Below are 20,900 nucleotides of genomic sequence, written 5' to 3'. Positions count from 1 at the left end.
AGAACTGGAATGGCAGGGAACACTTTATTTCTTTACAAATACCAGTATGTTACCTTGTCAAAATCAGAACATTGAGCTATTTTGAAAACTCGGGATTTGAATAGTTTTATAAATTCAAACATTATCATTAAAAATTTCGTCTGCTTATAAAAAATGTATAGGGGCACCTCCATTGGGGTTTCTAAATTCTGGTCCCCAAACCACTTAAGGAAATCTTAAACACTGGAATTGCCCTGTATCATTATTTCCATGGCAGTTTTCTGTATCCTCTAAGTGGATAATCTTAGCTTATTTTATTGCCCACCTTTGACCCAGGCACCCTGCCCAGGAGGAGGGCCAGGCTGGTTGGGAAGAAGTTGCTGTGCCAAAGGAGAAAATTATCCTGACTGATGTAGATAGTCAGGGTCTAGTCTTGGGATATGGTGGGTTCAGTCCCACCCAGATTACTGTGAATCTATAATGAAAGAGGGATGGAAGGAATTTTAGGGAGACAATCACATGTCTGCCACAGATAACTTAATTTCTTAAGACCACAACAGTCATTAATAAATATATCTCAAAAAGCCACTTGCACTGGAGAGACACAAAAACCCAAGTACTGGCCAGATTTGAAAAATGCAGTCTTTTAAAAGTAAACTTAAAATATGTAACACATATTTTGGTATAAAACCACGAAAGGTGAGGCTGAAGCTGAACATCTTCCTGTGGTGAAATATATAGACATTTATGGCATGCGTTATGGTCTTTTCACGCTAAATTGATGTGTGCTAGATTGAGAGAGTAGGGGGAGACCGGGAAGGTAAATGGAGGCTGATAGGGAGCAGTGCCCTGTAGGCAGACAACCTTAAATGAAAGAAAGTATGAGAAGCTGTCAGCCCAGCACTCACATATTTTTTTCTCCTTTATTTTTTTCTTTCTTTTTTTCCCCTTGGACTATGATAATCTGTGTTAACGATCATATTGACCTATTGCTAAAGAGGCATAATTGTAGGGCAGGCTTGTAAACACTTATTTTCTTAGGTAGGATCTGAGTAAGCTAAGTAGAATTTTGAAAAGTGTATCTTTCTGTTGATACAAATATTTAAGAATAAGATCAAGTATTTGTCATTTAATGAAAGAACTGTGAACACCACTAATGAGTGTACCATATAGAGCACTTTGTACTCAAAGAGAGAATCTTAGGATCTAGCCTATTTACATTGCAGTTTTAGCATATAAAAAGGAATTTAACTGGAGGCTGAATTCTTTTGAAAATAGAAATTTATATAAGACCTTTATCCCATCTGTTTGGTTTCTTTGTTCCCTGGAGGTCTTTGGGATGTAAATATACTCTCAACTCTTTCTCCTTTAACTTACTAAGGTAATAACTAGCTGTTAGAGACTTCAAAGTACTTGAGTTATAGCAAGGTTATTTCTCCATTCTTTCCGTTTTATGCTATTGTGACTGGTGACCTATATTGCATTTTCTTTTAATTTTAAACAAAGCTGATTCCAAATACTTTGAAGCTTCTTTTCATAGTGTCAACAAGACAGACATAACCTCCAGTTTTGTAGAGCTCTTACTTTATCTGGGAAAACAGATTTTAAACGAATGATTACATAAATAATTGCCATGTAATAAGTGCTCTAAAGAACACGGTGCTTTAAGATTGTGCCCTAATCTAATTATGAGAGATAGGAAAGATTTTCTTGAGAACTTAATTTTAAGCTGAGATCTAAACTGTGTGTAGACGTCAACGAGGCAGTGCAGTATGGGAGGAAAAGAACTGAACATACAGAGCCTAGAGCTCCTTTTTCGTATGTGATTATGTTTAACGTCGTTTTAAGAAATGAATTGATGAGTGGGTATCTAGGTCGGAAGTTCAGAACTGTCTAGTGTGGCAATATAAATTTGTTCTTGTCTTCTTTAATCACTCTATTGACCCATTGATTATCCCTCTCAATTTTTCCTTTAAAAAAAACAGTTTTGCATTTGTGTTCTTCAAATATATTTTTTCTGTGATTACAGTTTCAGATTGTGTCATTTTTAATTGCAAGTTGTATATACATAAACCCAGGGCAAATATTATAATGATATTACATTTTATGTAGAAAAACCTTTTTAATCATAGAATATAGTGTTTACCTTAACATTGTTGCCTCTGGGACATGCCAAACCAGAAATCAGAGAAGTTGTGCATTTTGGCTTTACTGCTTAAAAATTTAAAAATTCAAATTAATTTACGTTTAGGGTGAGAAATCAAATAGTAGAGAATGATGAAATCTCTTCTCCACCTGCAGCTCTTTGCTGTTTTATATGTATGTTCCCCAAAATTTTGATTGCCTATATGAATTATGTATTACACAAATAATCTCTCCTTTTTTTTGAAATTTGTAGGAAATAGCTTTTTTCAAAAAAAGTTATTGAAGAATAGTTGATTTACAGTGTTGCTTCTCTCTCTATTTAAAAAATTGTTATACTGTACATACTTTTACACCTTTCTTTCAGTTGACATATCATGAGCAGACAATAACAGTTTAAAAATGAGATAAAAATACTTTTTGTTTAAAAGGCACTTAGTTGTATCTTGTTAAAATATCTGATGATACTTGGTTTTTAACAGGTGTTTTGCAGACTTGTTCAGGTGACAGAGCATCTGAAGCCCACGGTGCTCTTTGTCGAACACTATGAAATAATGATATTCTCTCATACTAACAAAGGTTTTTACCAGCAGAAATATGCCTGTATTATATTATGAAATATAAAATTGCAATCAAACTTTTGTACTTTCAAAAGAAGAAGCTGAAAATTAGGCATGGTAAATATTTTTCCGTTAACATTTACTTGTTGCTTATGCACGCTTTCCTAATCATTTGTATTATTTTCTTCTTTTAAAAACTAAATTTATTTATTTAGTTATTATTTGGCTGCGTTGGGTCTTCGTTGCTGCACACGGGCTTTCTCTAGTTGCAGTGAGCGAGGGCTACTCTTCATTGTGGTGCACGGGTTCCTCATTGCAGTGTCTTCTCTTGTTGTGGAGCACGGGCTCTAGGTGCGTGGGCTTCAGTAGTTGCAGCACACAGACTCAATAGTTGTGGCTCGCAGGCTCTAGAGCACAGGCTCAGTAGTGGTGGCACACAGGCCTAGTTGCTCTGTGGCATGTGGGAACTTCTTGGACCAGGGCTTGAACCCGTGTCCCCTGCATTGGCAGGCGGATTCTTAACCACTGCACCACCTAGGAAGTCCCCATTTGTATCACTTTAGAATTATTTCCTAATCGTTGCTTTATCATAGGCTAGTTCTCATTAGCAGAAGGTATCCAGACATGGCAAAAGTTTAGAGGAAAAACATTTGGCGGGAAATAAACCTAAAATTAAGAAGATTCTGTTAATTTGCTTAATAATATGTGTGTGCATGAGGAAGACTGCTGTATTCAGTTTTGTTTTTTTTTTTTTTTTTATTTAGTTTTGGCTACGTTGGGTTTTGTTGCTGCGTGTGGACTTTCTCTAGTTGTGGCAAGCAGGGGCTACTCTTCCTTGCAGTGCACGGGCTTCTCATTGCAGTGGCTTCTCGTAGCAGAACACAGGCTCTAGGTGCACAGGCTTCAGTAGTTGCAGCACACAGACTCAATAGTTGTGGCTCGCAGGCTCTAGAGCACAGGCTCAGTAGTGGTGGCACACAGGCCTAGTTGCTCTGTGGCATGTGGGAACTTCTTGGACCAGGGCTTGAACCCATGTCCTCTGCATTGGCAGGCAGATTCGTAACCACTTTGCCACCAAGGTAGTCCCTGTAATTCAGTTTTATTGGTAGAAAATCTAGCTCCTTTTGCTAGGCAGCATTGTTTTCTGGGACTCTATCTTCTGAGCTATTGGTTTTAACACTTGGGCTGTTTGTAGAAATTTCTTAGCACAGGCTATATTACCTTATCCCTAGGAGCATAGATAAGATAGCTCACTTTCTTCTTGGGTGACTAAAATGAGTAGGTTGACTCTACAGATTGATTTTATTGCGACCCTTATCTGTTTGCTTCTTTAAATCAGCTGTTAGATAAAGCCACATTGAATGATAGAGACTACCAGAGGTTTTTTCCTAGAGTCACGTCATCTTAAGATTTAGAAGGGACCTTTGTCATCTAATTTTGTACAAAGGTCAAGAATCCCATTATATGTCAGTTGACTAACCATACAACTTTTTTTGAGAATGAAAGGGGTGGAGAAAATGCTGAATTGAGTGGGGTCGTGGCACAACAGGTATAAAGCGGGACTGTCCTGGGGAAAACAGCCGTATGGTCATGCTAGTTATATAAGTCTTGCCAGATAGTCATCCAAAATCTGCCTGAAAGGATTCGTTGCCCCACAGAAAAGCTAGTATTCTAAAAATTAAAAAGTTCTATCTAAAAATTTTTAGTGTTTTTATTGAGCTAAAATTTATCTCCTTGCAACTACTAACTCTTCTTTCCAGTTTTGTCCTCTGGTACTAAATGTAGTCAGAATATGGCGATGTACAATATATATTAACTCTTTAGAAAAACTTTTTTAAAAAACAACTTTAAAGATAGTTCCCCCCCCCCCCAAATATTACAGTTCTGCCCTGTAATTCAGTTTCTGTGCCCAAATTGAAACAGAAGAGAAAAGAAATGAGAAGAAAAATGAAAAAAAAGATCGTACAAGTATCTAACCCACCAGGCCCTGGACAGGGCACTGTTCACTAAACAACACTTGATTGCACATGCATAATTCTCATCTTGGTATGTTTAGAAAACATTCAGTGAGATCTCTAGCTTCTCAGAAACAAAGCTTCCAGTTATTACATTAATATTTTATCACCTTGAAATAGAATAAAGGGATTTGTATAGGAGACACACCAATTAAAGTAAAAGAAACAATAGTTTATACACAGGAAGGCTAGACCTCCAGCTAGCTAATCATAATGCTTACTGTTTTCTTATCATTAAAAATACTTAATATACATCTATAAAAATTAGCTACAGGTATGTTTAATAAAGCCCTCTTGTCATTCTTTCATCCTTCAGACTAAAAAACTGTGGTTCAGTGTGCAACTTATCATCACCCTGGTCACTAGATCAAAGGTGTTTTAATTTTCACATGCTATTGCCCACATTTCCCCCCAGAAGGCTCATAAATAGGACAAGCTGGGAGGGTAACTTTTTTTTTTTGGCCGCTACTCAGCTTGTGGGATCCTAGTTCCCCGACCAGGGATCGAACCTGCACCCTCTGCAGTGAAAGCATGGAGTCCTAACCACTGAACTGCCAGGGAATTCCCTGGGAGAATAATTTTTGAGATGATAGATGGATGGTACACAGAGACTGATTCATTCTTGTATATATGTAGGTCCCACCCCACTCCTCCCCCCTTTTTTCGCTGTTTAGGTAATTGTTATAGAATGTAAAATAGAACCATTTAACAGCATAACAGCATGATTAAGGAAAAATTTCTACAAACTGGCATTGTGTAATTTGATAAACATGTAACTTAATTTGAACCCTTGTATGAATTTAGTTAAAAGACAATCAGGGACTTCCTTGGCGCAGTGGTTAAGAATCTGCCTGCCAGTAATGCGGGGGACACGGGTTTGAGCCCTGGTCTGGGAAGATCCCAAGTGCCACGAAGCAACTAAGCCCATGCACCACAACTATTGAGCCTGTGCTCTAGAGCCCATGAGCCACAACTATTGAGCCTGTGTGCTGCAACTACTGAAGCCCATGTGCCTAGAGCCCATGCTCTGCAACAAAAGAAGCCAGCACAGTGAGGAGCCCGTGCACCACAATGAAGAGTAGCCCCCACTCTCTGCAACTAGAGAAAGCCCTTGTGCAGCAGCAAAGACCCAATGCAGCCAGTAAATAAATTAATTAATACATTAATTAATAAAATTTAAAAAGGCAATCAGTGTCGAAAAATTAAAGAGCAGTCAATCTATGAAAGAAATGGAAATTTTTATTGGAGCCAATGTGAGGATTATAACCCAAGAGACAGTCTTTCAGAAAGCTCTGAGGTCTTTTCTACCCCTTAGAGGTACAAGCACAGTTATGTAAGTTTTTGAGACAAAGTAACATATTGACAGTTTATGTAGTCCAACAAGGTGAGTAGTGGGGTCATCCTGACTCCTTATAGGATTGAGAAAGGGATGTTATCTCCTAAGGCGTTACCTTGCTGACACCAGATGGAAATTGCTTTTTGGGGGTAGGTAGGCATTCCTGCGTCTTCTAAGGGGATCTGCTTAATGTATAGTGCACGTGCACAGTGCACACTGGAGTGCAGGTACACGGTGTGTAGTACAGATGCGCAATGCACACTAAAGGTAGTGCCTCAAGTGGCAGAAAAAGTTTTCTGTTAAAATAAAAATAATTCTGTTTCATCACACAGGTTAATTTATGGAGACCCCAAAGATATCAAAGTTACAGTGTTACATTTAAAGTAAATTGGAAATTCTATGCTACAGTGGGTAGAGCTTGTTGACTGACTTATTGGGTTTTACTGTTGACACAGAGCAATTATTAACTGTATGTTATAATTTTTTTTTTGGCCACGCCTTGCGGCATGTGGGATCTTAGTTCCCCGACCAGGGATCGAACCTGTGCCCCCTGCATTGGGAGTGCGGAGTCTTAAGGTGTTAGGTAGGGCAGGTGAAATAATTGGTGTGTTTTGTAAATTCCAAAGAACTTACTTACTTCTGAGATCATATGTAAAAGTGTCTGTGGTTATTCTTTTTATTGTAGTTATTTGAATATATTTTGCAGGTTTCAGAAGGCATTTGGTCATTCTAGGGAGCATATTTGTGTATTTGACGTGGTAAGGGGTGTTTCTTATGAGGAACTAGAGGAGAGCTATTTGTCATATAGGATTTTCTCTTTGGTACAGTTCATCTACATTTGCAGTATTAATAGTAGGTATGGAAAAGTGGTTTCCTCTTTTTTGGCACCTTCACTATTATTTGTTTAGTAATATTAATTACTATATATACTAAATATACTAATATATTCTAAATTACTAAATATATACTATTTCTAAGTATGTATCTGTACTTTATTTGCCTTAACTTGCTCATCTGACATTTTTGCTCTTAAAAGGGCGGTCAAAGATGACTGCATTGGGAATTCTCCTAGGTGCCTTGTAATGGGAAACATAGAAGATGCTTTATGACACCAGGGCAGAGTGTTGCTAGTCAAGTGGGTGCTCATTTAGTGCCTACTTGGAAAAGTGGTGCAAGTCAATAAATGTAAAAGCTCATACAGAGTTGACTTTCTACTTATTTGACCTTAGAATTCAGTTTCTGTGAGTGGATTTTATTATATAAACTTGGGTACTGTTGACTGAAGAAGAACGCATAATCTAAAAATTGCACGTTATGTTTTATTTGGGGACCTTACTGAGAATTATAGCCCAGGAGACAGCCTCTCAGATAGCTCTGAGGAACTGTTCTGTAGAGGTGAGGGAGGAGCCAGGATACAGAGGAGTTTTTGCTGGGTGGTGGGGAGAAGTAGTAGAACATGAAAGGTTACTGCTAATCACAAAAAACAGACGTCTTAAGTTAATGATTTTAGTGCTTTTCTGTATATGCGGAGAGGCAGGAGTCTGGGTTTATTTTTTTTAATTAATTAGTTAATTTATTGGCTGTGCTGGGTCTTCGTTGCTGCACACGGGCTTTCTCTAGTTGCAGCGAGCGGGGGCTACTCTTCATTGTGGTGTGCGAGCTCCTCATTGTGGTGGCTGCTCTTGTTGCTGAGCACGAGCTCTAGGTGCATGGGCTTCAGGAGTTGTGGCACATGGGCTCAATGGTTGTGGCTCACAGGCTCTAGAGCGCAGGTTCAATAGTTGTGGCCCACGGGCTTAGTTGCTATGCGGCATGTGGGATCTTGCCAGACCGGGGCTTGAACCCGTGTCCCCTGCATTGGCAGGTGGATTCTTAACCACTCTGCCACCTAGGAAGTCCCAAGAGTCTGGGCTTATTGAAATTATTTTTCAGATAATGCTTCATAACTGTCTAGGGCCAGTATCTTGTTTTTCTCCATCTTGAGTTCCTCTCAGGGTGCACTGCATGGGGTTGGCTGCAGTGGCTTGATGGTTGGCAGCATTCATTGTTTACTGGAATGGCAGTCCGCAGTGTTATGGAAAAAGTTATCTTCTTAACTCGAGATAATTTTAGCTTTGTTTATACCGTTTTGTTACAAGTTATAATAATTTATGAACTCCCAAAAGTGTTTTGTTAGTGTAATCACTTACCAAGACACATGCAAACAGCAGTGAAGTAAATTGACCTGTTTTACTTTGCATATTTTAAAAAATTCTTTCGAGGCAAGTGAGTGACTGACAGAGAGTACCATATAAGTTCTGTTTTTGACTTTATAAAATAAAGTATACTAAATAAAAGAAAAAAATAAAAGGGAAGAAGGATGGGACTAGTATTTTATGCTAGATGATTTTCAGGTATTGTTTTACAATTCTGTGAGGATTTTGGCTGCATTCAGAACTTACATGTGGAGACACTGAGGTACAGAGAAAAATTTATTGAAGCTCCTAGAAAGTGGAGTAATAATTTGCATGTTCTTCTTTATAAAACCCAGAATGCATTATCTCATAACACACAGATTTGCTGTGACAAAATTTCTTCCTTCCTTCTCTCCCTTCTCTCCCTCTCCCTCCTTCCCTCCCTCCCTCCCTTCCTGCATTATATCACAACACACAGATTTGCTCTGTGACAAAATTTCTTTTCTTCCTTCCTTTCCTTCTTTCTTCCTTTCCTTCCCTCCCTCCCTCCCTCCCTCCCTCCCTAGTAAGGGATGTGCAGCCATACTGCTCGGGTTTGATTCATGGCTTTACCCTTCCTAGCTGCTGTGATGTTTGGCAAGTTACCCTAAGTCTCTACATATCCAGGGTGGTTTCGTTTTGTTTCGTTTTGTTTTTGCTTTTTGTCTTTTAATCTGTCAAAGGGATACAACAGTCTAACAGTTTATTTTGCACGTTTGTTGTAAGGATTAAATGAGTTAAATGATAAAGATCTCAATATATTATCTAGCATTTATTCAACTTTCAGTAAATTTGTTATGAACGTTTTTCAGAATTTTGTGTACGTACGCTGACTTATTTTGCTTTATTAGTAATTCTTTTGGTACTTGGGAAAACCTCCTCGGAGTATTCCACATTTTTGGAATGTTTATATATTGTTATTCCATTTCATTAATTGATTTTACCTTTCTAGTTATTTTAGATACTAGCGTAATAGTTATGGTATTGTGGTTGTATTAGGAGTGTTACTTTTCTTTGCCAGTACACAGTGATTGATACTTTGTAGACAATACTTATTGTAGGATTGAGTGAACTTGAATCTGTTTGTAATCGTGACTTTTTTCCTCTATAAATTCCTAACAATTTGAACTTCATCCTTATTGTAAAGAAACTATAAAAATCCTAAGCTTCTTAATGACTGATTACATCTTTTAAAAATTTTGCTTTTTAAATGCTTTTACCTTGTTTTTAGCTAAAAAATGATTCTTTGCCTGAAACAATCTTTAAAATTTTTTTTAAAGGGTGGAAATAGAGACACAGATGTAGAGAACAAACATGGACACCAAGTGGGGAAAGTGGGGAGGGTTGGGGGGGAATGAATTGCGAGATTGGGATACCAAATTGTACGCTCTAAATATATGCAGTTTATTGTATGTTAACTGTATCTCAATAAAAGTTCTAAAAATAAATAAATAAATAGGAAAAAAATTTGATTCACATTAATGTTTTCATTTTCCTTTGTTCTCTTAGCTTCACAATGAAGAGGATAATTCAGAATCATCTGCTGTAGAGCAGCCATCAACTTCAAACCCAGCACCACAGAATGTGCAGGCTGCTCCTTCAGCATCTGGACTTGAGACCGACTCGTCTCCTCCACCTTACAGTAGTATTACTGTGGAAGTACCTACAACTTCAGGTATTGTTGTTTTTAGTAAGAAACAACTAGTAATTTTTTTTAATAAATAGTTATTTTATTTTATTTTATTTTTGACTGTGTGGGGTCTTCGTCGCGGCACTTAGGATCTTCGTTGCGGCATGTGAGATCTTTCATTGCAGTGCGTGGGCTTCTCTGTAGTTGTGGTGTGTGGGCTTAGTTGCCCTGCAGCACATGGGGTCTTAGTTCCCCAACTAGGGATCGAACCCACATTCCCTGCATTGGAAGGCGGATTCTTAACCACTTGGACCACCAGGGAAGTCCCACAACTAGTGTTTTTAAAAGCTTAATTTTTTTGTTTTGTTTTTACCAGTATGGTTTTATGTAATTATCAAGTCTGTTAATGGACTTCTTTGGTTTTAAGATTTTTATTTAAAAAGGGTTTTTCTCAAGATAGTTTATAAAATATTTACTTCATACATTACGTGTCTCGTTTTAAAAATTAATTGATAACCATAGCGTGTTAAACTTCCTTATGCTTACTAGAATCCATTTCCAGCAGACTAGCCATATAACTTTTGGAAGAAATAAGCATATATACATATATATTCATGCAGATATATAATGCATGCAGACATGCATATGCAAACATACCCGTGTGTGTTTACTTACATAGTCATAAAACAGGGCATTATTAATGATGAACGTGAGTGGGAATGTGGTAAGTGTATGTGAATGGAGGTGAAGGCTGGAACATGATGTTCCCCCCGCGCATGATAATATTTCCTGGGTTCAAGGCAGTGATTACTGCTTGCTACTGTTCGTCTCATCCTTTCAGGTCATTCTCAAGAATTACCCTCATCTGTTTCTCTGGTCACAATTTGCATTTTCCCAGGAATGCGAAGTTAATCATTTGTGATGGAAGATGCTAGGAGTGAAATTGCAGTCCCTTTGTTGTGGCTGCTGTTGCTGTTGCTGCTTTACAGACTGCCTCAAACTTAATGGAGTAAAATAACAATCACTTGTCATTATTCATTCTCATGGTTTGGGGGATGGACTGACTCCATTATGAAGTTCTCCGTTAGGGTCTCATGTGATTGTTGTCTGATGGTGACTGGGACTGGAGGCAGTTGCTGGCTTCCTCATTCACACGTTTGCTGGTCGGTGCAGGCTTCAGCTAGGGCCTCCGCTGAGGCTGTTGGCCAGACAGCTATGTGTGGCCTGGGCTCTTCACTGAGTGGAGGCTGGCTTCTAAGAAGAAGCATTCTGAGAGAAAGCCAGATGGAATCTGTGACATTGCTTCAAGAGTCACAGTGTCACATCTGCCACATGCAGGTTGTTAGAAGGGAGAGTCACTTAGTCTCTATTCAAGATTGAGGAATGAGTCTCCACCTCTTCATCGGAAGAGTTTCAAAGAGTATCACCACCACAACTGTATACAGCCTCTTCCCACCAGACCTTCTCCTTTGACAGTCTTCACCATTTCAGTAAATGGCTTCAGCAGGCCAGAAACCTGGGAGTCATCTTTTTGGTACCTTATTGTAAAATTACATGGTTTTTCTCCTTCAATTTTTGTTGTAATGAAATATATTATTAACAGACTTCTTCTTTAAGCTAACTCATCCCTGTATTCTTAGAATAAATTCTTTTTGTCATCATGTTCTGATATTTCCTGGATTTAAATTTGTTAATATTTTATTTAGAGTTTTTGCGGCTTTATTAATGTGATCTATAACTTTATGTACTGTCTTTTTGGTTTGGATATTAATTTTATGGAAGCAACATAAAATGAATTGAGAAGCTTCTCATTTCTCTATGATCTGGAATAGTTTTTTTAAAATTAATTAATTCATTAATTTATTGGCTGTGTTGGGTCTTCGTTGCAGTGCTCAGGCCTCTCATTGCCATGGCTTCTCTTGTTGTGGAGCATGGGCTTCAGTAGTTGTGGCACGTGGGCTCAGTAGTTGTGGCACATGGGCTTAGTTGCTCCACGGCATATGGGATCTTTCCCGGACCAGGGCTCGAACCCATGTCTCCTGCATTGGCAGGCAGATTCTTAACCACTGCACCACCATGGAAACCCTGGAATAGTTTTGTTTTGTTTTTTTTTTAATTAATTTTATTTATTTATTTATTATTTTTTGGGGGTACACCAAGTTCAATCCTTTGTTTTTATACACATATCCCCATATTCCCTCCCTCCCTCGACTCCCCCCCCACCCTCCCTCGAGTCCCTCCCACCCTCCCCATCCCAGTCCTCTAAGGCATCTTCCATCCTCGAGTTGAACTCCCTTTGTTATACAACAACTTCCCACTGACTATCTATCCTACAGTTGGTAGTATATATATGTCTGTGCTACTCTCTCGCTTCGTCTCAGCTTCCCCTTCACCCCCTGCCCCCTCCCAATCCTCGAGTTCTCCAGTCCATTCTCTGCATCTGCGTCCTTGTTCTTGTCACTGAGTTCATCAGTACCATTTTTAGATTCCATATATGTGAATTAGCGTACAATATTTGTCTTTCTCTTTCTGACTTACTTCACTCTGTATGACAGACTCTAGGTCTATCCACCTCATTACATATAGCTCCATCTCACTCATCCCTTTTTATAGCTGAGTAATATTCCATTGTATATATATGCCACATCTTCTTTATCCGTTCATTTGTTGATGGGCATTTAGGTTGCTTCCATGTCCTGGCTATTGTAAATAGTACTGCAATAAACATTATGGTACATGTTTCTTTTGGGATTATGGTTTTCTTTGGGTATATGCCCAGAAGTGGAATTACTGGATCATATGGTAGTTCTATTTGTAGTTTTTTAAGGAACCTCCAGATTGTTTTCCATAGTGGCTGTTGGAATAGTTTTGATAAGGGAGCATGACATTTTCAAAGCTTAGATAAATTTCAGCGGTGAAACAAGTGGAGCCTGGTACCTAGGTGTTGTTATTCTCACTGTCTCCTCTATGATTCCTGGTCTTTTTAATTTTTTCATCTGTTCTAAAAGGTCATTCCTGACTGTAGTTGAGCGCAAGAACTGAGTAATTCTAGGATTTTGGGTCTCTGTTTAATAAAAGCTCTTGGTATTATTTTTCTTCAGCTTCTTAGTGTTATATTTTAGGCATGGCCAGTGCCAGTGTTCTGTGGAGATTATGTTCTTCAGTAGGGTTGCTTTATGGCTGCTTTTATAGATCTGAGCAACATCAGTTATAAAAGGTGACATTTGTATAATGCTTCACAGTTTACGGAGTCCTCTTGAATACTCTTCTATTTTATCCCATAATAGCAAGTAGTAGCCTTGCTAGGTCAGTTTTATGGATGAGAAAGTGGAACTTCGTAGTGCTTAAGTGATTTGCTTGAGGTCATGTAACTTCTAAGAAGAGGAGCTGAGGTTGGAGCTCTGCAGACTTTAAAATATGAGAACCAACCACTGCCTTTAAAGGGCAGAAGAAAAGTGAGTAAAATTAACAAGTGAAAATTAAAAGATGCTCTTTCCCAACTTTCACCTGTTACTGGTAGAGATGTTTTTTCTATCTTGGGTGTTAAAACTTTTTAAAAACTTAACATATCTATTTTTAATGTAAAGAATCTCATCTAGGATAACATATGCCATTGTTAAAGTTTTAAAAATTTGTAATTTTAATGTTATTACCTTAAATTCATAATCATTGTTTTTATTTAAATTTTGCTTCTACTCTAGTCTTCAAAACTAAAGAAATCTACTTGACTGTGTATGTATGGTGTTTTTACATCCTAATAATAAGTCTTTTCTAAGAATTTATGACTCTTGGTGATAACATTCAGTATTATACTGCCATTAACCACTTCCTGTTATTAGATTGAAAATTGCCTAACTTTAGCTCCTTAGCTCTTATTGATAGCATTAAAAATATTTATTTTAAAATCTATATACATTAAAGCACAATAAGGAATATATTGCTGGAGTGCACTGTGTTTTGATGTTGAAAATGCAAGAAAATCTGATAAAGATAAGTAAAGTTATAAACAATGTAGAAAACGTAAAAATGCTGTAGTTATGATAGAGGAAATCACAGAAGTGATGTCAGACATTGTGGTATGTCCTACTTTTAAAATGTACCTGTTTTTTATGTCAGTGATTCTAGCATAAGTCTAATCAATTGATTGACCTGTGTGTATGATTTTACTTATACCAAAGTTGGCATAAATGATGCAGTTTTTAAAAAAATTAGCAGTCTGTACTTAATGCTGTAATATACTTCTGGAGATCATATTTCAAAAGTTGCTTAAAAATTGGGGAGGAAGAAATTCTTCTAAAAAAGAAAACCCGAAGAACTACGTACATGTGGGAAAAATGGGAGAAGGGACAAGAGTTAAAAAAAAGAATTAAAAATCATCAGTCTTTTAGTAAAGAGAAATGCTGAGTTTTCTCGAGTAGTTGCTAAAATTGACCAGTGTAGAAAAATTAACATCTTATATATTATCAAGTAAATATATAAGAATAAATAAATAATAATAATAAATAATGAAGTATTTTGGGTCAGGAAATCCCTGGCTTATGCCACTTATTGCTTGTGTGATACTGGACAAATCACTTAACTTTTCTGAACCTCAGAGTTGCTAATGCATTTAGAAGTGGTGTTGTAAATGGCTAGTGCTATTTCAGTGTTTGTTACTATTATTCCCAATATTTTTACTCTTTTGGCTGTGAGATTATGGGCAAATAAAGTCTTTGAGCAACGCAGTAGGAACATAGAGGATGCTCATATATGGTGAGTTTCTTACCTCCTTTGTGTTGCACACATTTTCAGAGTCTCATTCTTGATGTTCTTGTTTTGCATATCAGCCTTTAGATGATATTTATCAGTTCTTTCTCTTGATAATAAATATAGGACTAAGATAATATATACGATGTAGTAGTAATTTATATGTTACATAGCTTATAACATAGAACTACAAATAGTGATAGTCTTTAGTGGCATTCTGTAACTTATTATGTTCTGGCTATAAAAATTATATTTGTTTTAATGGTTATCTTTTTAAAAAATCCTTTTCTTCAGATACAGAAGTTTACAGTGAGTTTTATCCTGTGCCACCTCCTTACAGTGTTGCTACCTCTCTTCCTACGTATGATGAAGCTGAGAAGGCCAAAGCTGCTGCAATGGCGGCTGCAGCAGCAGAAACATCTCAGAGAGTAAGACAATGTTATCGTTTCCTTTTGAGAATATTATTTGTATTGATTGATATGTATATTTAGTAATACCAAAAATAGTTCTCTGTGTGTGTAGGTTTTTTAGTATTTAGTATTACTTATTTGTGTCATCATTTTTTGGCACTCTCCTATTGAAATTTACCTTCTTCATTTCTTGACCTTCTCATTTCAGTTTTGATTTCTATTTGTCTTCTCCCGCACTCTGTCTTTGCTTGTGGTCATCCTAGATGTTACCTTTACCAATAATTTATCATTTCCTAAACCTTGATTTCAGGCATCTCATGCACTAACCTTCACCCCCCATCCTTCCGACTCGTTCATTCAAGTTACCCCCACCCGTTGACCTCTTCACTGTCAGTGAAGTCTTCAATGTCCTTATTTCCCTTCCTATTTAGAGTCTGTGGTCCATAACTATAATTATAGATCATTTTTTTAATTCATTTTTTACATATATTAGCATAGACAGTCTAGTGGCTCTATGAATGAACTCAATGTAGGCTGAAAACACAAAGAAAGGAGTTACCAGGCCTACAAAATTATGTTTGTCAATTAACTTTTCTTTCTTTCTTTTTTTTTTGTGCTTTGAACACATGCTACCCTGAAGTTTGGGGATGATTGTCAAAGATTCCACCGCCCTTTCTCCCTCATCTTCCTGTCTTAGTAATAGGGTCAATGATGCACATGTATGTTATTTCCTGTTTTGTAAAAGGAGCGGCTGTCTCAGTAAGGGAGAATCAGTGAGATGTGTGTATGCTATTCTTCAGTTAGGTAAAAGGTGGAAATTATTTACATTTTAATGTGGCTGCAAGCAGGACTAGAGTTTGTTACCTTTTTTTCTTGGTTTAGACTTTAGAGTTGTCATTTCAAATCCTGGATTCAACCCATTTTGTTCAGGAAGAAGACACAAAAATATCACATCACATAGGAAAGCTAGAATTAGGTGAGGGGCGAAGGGAGAGGAAGGTGCTTGTATGTGCAGCATTTTCGTCCTGCTGCCATCAGGCCAGAGCCCAGTGAGTAGATTATCTGATGGGTGAGTGTTTTTCTTGGACGGGTTTCTTTCATCAACCACAACCCTCTCCACACCTGCTCCCACTCCCATCCTCTGACACACACAGAGTTAAACGTCATCATAAATCGTTTTGAGGACATAAGTAATGATAGTAAACCTCAAGTTTATAATCGATGCCTTTTCCCTCTGAGGGGGAAGTAAGTTTCTGTTAAGACTGTGGCATAAGTATAGCTCAATCAGTAAGGATTTTTGATGTCAGGAGGGAAGAATTATAGAGAAGGAGGATATAAGGTGTGGAGTTTTTCATCAGTGTATGCATGTGTGTTTGTACATGCTTTTGTGTATACACGCACACACTCTCAGTGAAGTAGGACAGTAACTCCTTTTCTTAGGGAGTGTCTTCCTAGGGACTTTGGAAATGGTCAGTGTCCTTAAAGGATGTTAAGGACCTTGGTTCCTCTATTGCCCTAACTTCTACACAATTAGACAGAACTCTGAAGAGAAAGTAGGAAGCATTGTCTTGTTCTCTGTGCTTTGAGATAAGCATAAAGGTGATTTTACCTTTTGGAGAGAAAACTTTGAAGTGTTACTATTACAACCTTTCATCATTTCCAGAGTCTTGTTTTAGAAAGTAATGTGATTCCCAGCCTGCACTTTATGAATATGTCCATAAAGAAAAGTTTTCTGTTTTTACCCATTTCTGATATCATTGTAACTCGAGCTTGTGAAGATTGTGGAAAATTTTACGGAAAGCAAAAACAGAGTTGTACAGAGAGACTAACTTATAACTTAGGTCCATGTGAAAAAAAATCCTTCAAATTTGTCAGTTTCTATCCCACTGCTCCAGCACCCTCTTTCTGCAAAGTATCATTGAGTATGAGTTTCTATATCTGATTCAGATAGAAAACTGGTCTGATTAGCACCTGAGTACATTCAGTTGTAAATGAATCTCAGCTGCATGAGCTGAAAGTTTGTTTCTTAAATCCAATCTCACTGGGGGAATGTAGGTAGCCCAGAGACTTGGAAACAATACTGTTTTCTACTATTTCTTATTTCTAAACTGTAGGGTTGCGAGTTTGATTATGTGATGACTCAGTAGATTTACTGAAATGTATTACCCATTTTTACTATTTCTGTGAAAGATATTTGTTTCACATAATTCACTTTATAAAACTTTTAGAACATGGCTTGTCACTTAGTCTCATCTTATAACCATATAGTGGATAGGGTTCATTTTTTTGTACCTAGTTTAAAATTGTGTTATCAGTAACTTGTCTTTGGTGTTGAAAGCGAGCACTTGATAATTCGTAAACAACTGCAAGACGACCTTGTGTTTACATCTCTAGCACCTAGCTATTATCTGGCACATCCTTGGTGTTTAATAAATAACAGTTAATTAAGTTAATGAGTGCTTTCTTTAAATAAGCCAATGTGGGAAATTAGAAAGAAAAAATACTACCATTGTCCTATTACAGCTCTTTGTTTTAATTTTTTAACCAATTTTAGGGTTTATAAGTTAATGTTTAATATAATTGAAATTATTGATAACTACTTTTATTTTTTAAGCATTTTATGTAAATATTTTTCTGTTACGTTAATGGTTGAGTGAATTTCCATGGAATCAATATACCATAATATAGTGGCCATTTCTCTCGTGAGCAGTTATATTCTTTTCAAGAGTGTTTGTGTTTTCCATTGTTAATGTTGTAAAGGGCATCTTTGTGCATATGTCTTCTGTCTTTTTAAAAATGATGTCCTATGATAAACTCTCTTCGGTGTTTCAAAAGAGTATGAAATATTTATACTCTTGCCATCATATTGACAGTGTTTTTGGGGGCTCCTGCTGTGCTTTAATGTTTATTTCTTGAATTAGCTTGAAATGATATAAAAATTTATTAATACGTATTTAATCATTGCCAATTATTAAACTGACCATAAGAGGGTTGCCTAGGATATATGATTGCAGAGTTTAAGGGATCTTTTTGCCTAAATAATGAGCAGTATCGTTTTGAATGTCTTTTTCTTTCAGGAAAGCAGTATATATAGTGAGACTACCATGACTGGATGGAAGGAACGTATCCTGGATTTAAGTCCTGCCTTGACCAAACTAATTATATAATCTTGGGCAAGGCACTTAGCTTCTCTGAGCCTCTGTGTGTACTAACACAAAATTGAAACAGTAACACCCAACTGAGATTATGTATATGTAACATGGAAATAATGTATTTGTAGATCAGGTCGTGTCACTCACTTGATGAAAACTCTGTAAGACCTCCAAGTTCACTCAGTAAAACCCCAGGGTCCTTTAGTGGACTCTCTGGTCTTATTTCTTCCTAGTTTCTCTCTTATTCACTGTGGTTTCAACCATGTTAGCCTCCTTGCTATTTCTGTAACATGCCAGCTCTGATTCTATCTTAGGACCTTGGCACTGGCTTATCCCTCTGCCTAAAACATTCCTCTATGTGATATCTTCATGGCTAACTCTCTTACCTCTCCTTTAAGTCTTTGCTCAGTGTCGCCTTAATGAGGTCTGTGTGACCACCATATTGAAAACTATAACTCTTACTAAACATTCTAAACATCCTTTCTAAACATTCTTTCCTTACTTTTTTCCCAAAATTCCTTTCCTTACACTTCTTTTTTTTTTTTTTTTCCAGAGCATTTTGAAATGCATAAGTAACTTACTTTTGCATAGGTAACTTACTTATTATGTCTTTATTTGTTGTCTGGCTCCCCTCACTGGGATACAGGCTTCACAAAGGCAGGCATCTTTGTTTTACATGCATTCCTGTATCCCAAGTACCAGAAAGCTGAGTCTTATGTAGAATGCATATTCTGTCAGTATTTGTTAAGTATTGGAGGCAGTTAGTGATAACAGACTTTGTACATACTCTTAAGAGACGTCTCTCAACATTTACAAGCAACTACATTAAGGTGTTTGTATATTATTTTTGTACACAAAAGTATTGTACTATGCAAATGATTATCACTTAACATATTTTGGAGATTGTAATTTATTTTTAAATCTTTACATTGCTTTTTGAGTTTCATTGTTTTAGATGTACAATAATTTACTTCATTGGTCTCAAGAATTAAAAACGGTCTGAGATTTTACCCTGCTCTCAAGCTAACTGATTAGCTTGTCACAGTTCTGCGGATGTTCATGAAAGACACAAGACTGCTGGATCAGAGACAGAAACTGTCATTCACAGCAGTAGAAGTAGCGAGGGCATTAGCGTTTTCTCATGCCAGTTTTCTGAGCCTCAGGTCCCTCAGGGCAACTCAGTGAGGGCCAATTGATGCCTCTGCTCGCAGTGTGGAACCCTGAGTTTAGGGGAACCCAATATTTTCTAATGGTCAATAAGCATGCCTACATCTCTGCTCTAGAGAGAGATACTATCTCTCTCTCCCAAAGCCATCTACTATATTAAACGTCCTTGAAAAGATTATACAGAAAAAAGGCAGCCAGTGCTTTTACCTGGGAGACACGTAGAAACATGAAAGACTCACAGAGAATTATCTCCTGTCAGTAGCCCACTACTGATGAGCATTTAGATTGTCTAATTTTTTCTCTAACGTTGCTGCGGTGAATTATCTTTAATACATCATTTCTTATAAGTGTATTTCACAAGCTGGAATTACTATGTCAAAGGATGTGTACGTTCAAATTTTTGATGATTGTTGCCAAATTGCCACCATAGAGTTTGTACCCGTTTAGAGTTCACCACTGATTATGAAAAATCCTCTTTCCATTTGATGCTAATGCAGCAGTGTCACATCTGTCTTTTGTGATGTCATTTTCATTAATTTGATGTCATTTAATTTTTATCTTTTTTGTGTTTAATTTTACAATTACTCTTTTCAAGGGTGTCCATGAAAAATTAACACTTGCTAATGTTTTTGAGTACTTATTATGTGCCAGATATTGTACTCATTATCTCATTTTGCCTATACAATACACTGAGGACATTAGATTTTATTTAAATTTTCGTGTTTACACTTAAGATAATAAAGTTGTAATTATCAGTAGTTTAGTGAGCTATTCTAATGGGATATGTTTTACAGATTCAAGAGGAAGAGTGTCCACCAAGAGATGACTTCAGTGATGCAGACCAGCTCAGAGTGGGTAATGATGGGATTTTCATGCTGGCATTTTTCAGTAAGTGATCTTTCATTTCCAAACTGTTTGTTTCAGTATATTGGTTGTGTGTATTTAAAGTAACATAGACAGTGAAGGAAGGCAAATATTGTCAGTATGTGTCTTACCTTGTTTTGTTTTGCTTTTTAAATAAATAAATTTATTTATTTATTTATTGGCTGTGTTGGGTCTTTGTTGCTGCGTGCAGGCTTTCTCTACTTGTGGCGGGCAGAGGCTACTCTTTGTTGCGGTGCACGGGCTTTTCTCCTCTTGTTGCAGAGCACGAGCTCTAGGTGCACGGTCTTCAGTAGTTGTGGTGCACAGGCTCAGAAGTTGTGACACGTGGGTTTAGTTGCCCCACACAGCATGTGGGATCTTCCTGGCCCAGGGATCAAACCAGTGTCTCCTGCATTGACAGGTGGATTCTTAACCAGTGTGCCACCAGGGAAGTCCCATGTCTTATCTTGTTTAAAATGTAAATTTCTCCTGATCTAAACTAAATGTGATCATATGTTATGATGCAAATACTAGAATTTATTAAACACTTATCAAGTAACTTTGTGTTGCAGTTATTATGCTAGATGCTGACTGTATAGAGTTATATAAGTGTATTTAAACCTAAATATGTTTTTGTATGTGCAATGCTGCATGTCCATTTGGGGCTATAGGAGCATGTATAATGA

The 20,900-nt window shown here is 37.2% G+C and overlaps 1 protein-coding gene across 2 annotated transcripts in view; it reads left to right on the top strand.

The window, feature by feature from the left end:
- The window catches only part of NDFIP2 (Nedd4 family interacting protein 2), a 65,169-nt gene that overhangs the window by 26,310 nt on the left and 17,959 nt on the right, over positions 1–20,900 (top strand). For both annotated transcript variants that reach the window (XM_057707263.1, XM_057707264.1), the window contains exons 2-4: positions 9,755–9,920; positions 14,916–15,049; positions 20,145–20,238. In XM_057707263.1, the coding sequence (XP_057563246.1) occupies positions 9,755–9,920; positions 14,916–15,049; positions 20,145–20,238 (394 nt within the window). The remainder of the gene's footprint in view (positions 1–9,754; positions 9,921–14,915; positions 15,050–20,144; positions 20,239–20,900) is intronic.

Source organism: Hippopotamus amphibius, chromosome 14 (assembly GCF_030028045.1).
Source record: "Hippopotamus amphibius kiboko isolate mHipAmp2 chromosome 14, mHipAmp2.hap2, whole genome shotgun sequence".
Taxonomy (NCBI): Eukaryota; Metazoa; Chordata; class Mammalia; order Artiodactyla; family Hippopotamidae; genus Hippopotamus; species Hippopotamus amphibius.
This window is presented reverse-complemented; position numbering and strand designations above follow the sequence as displayed.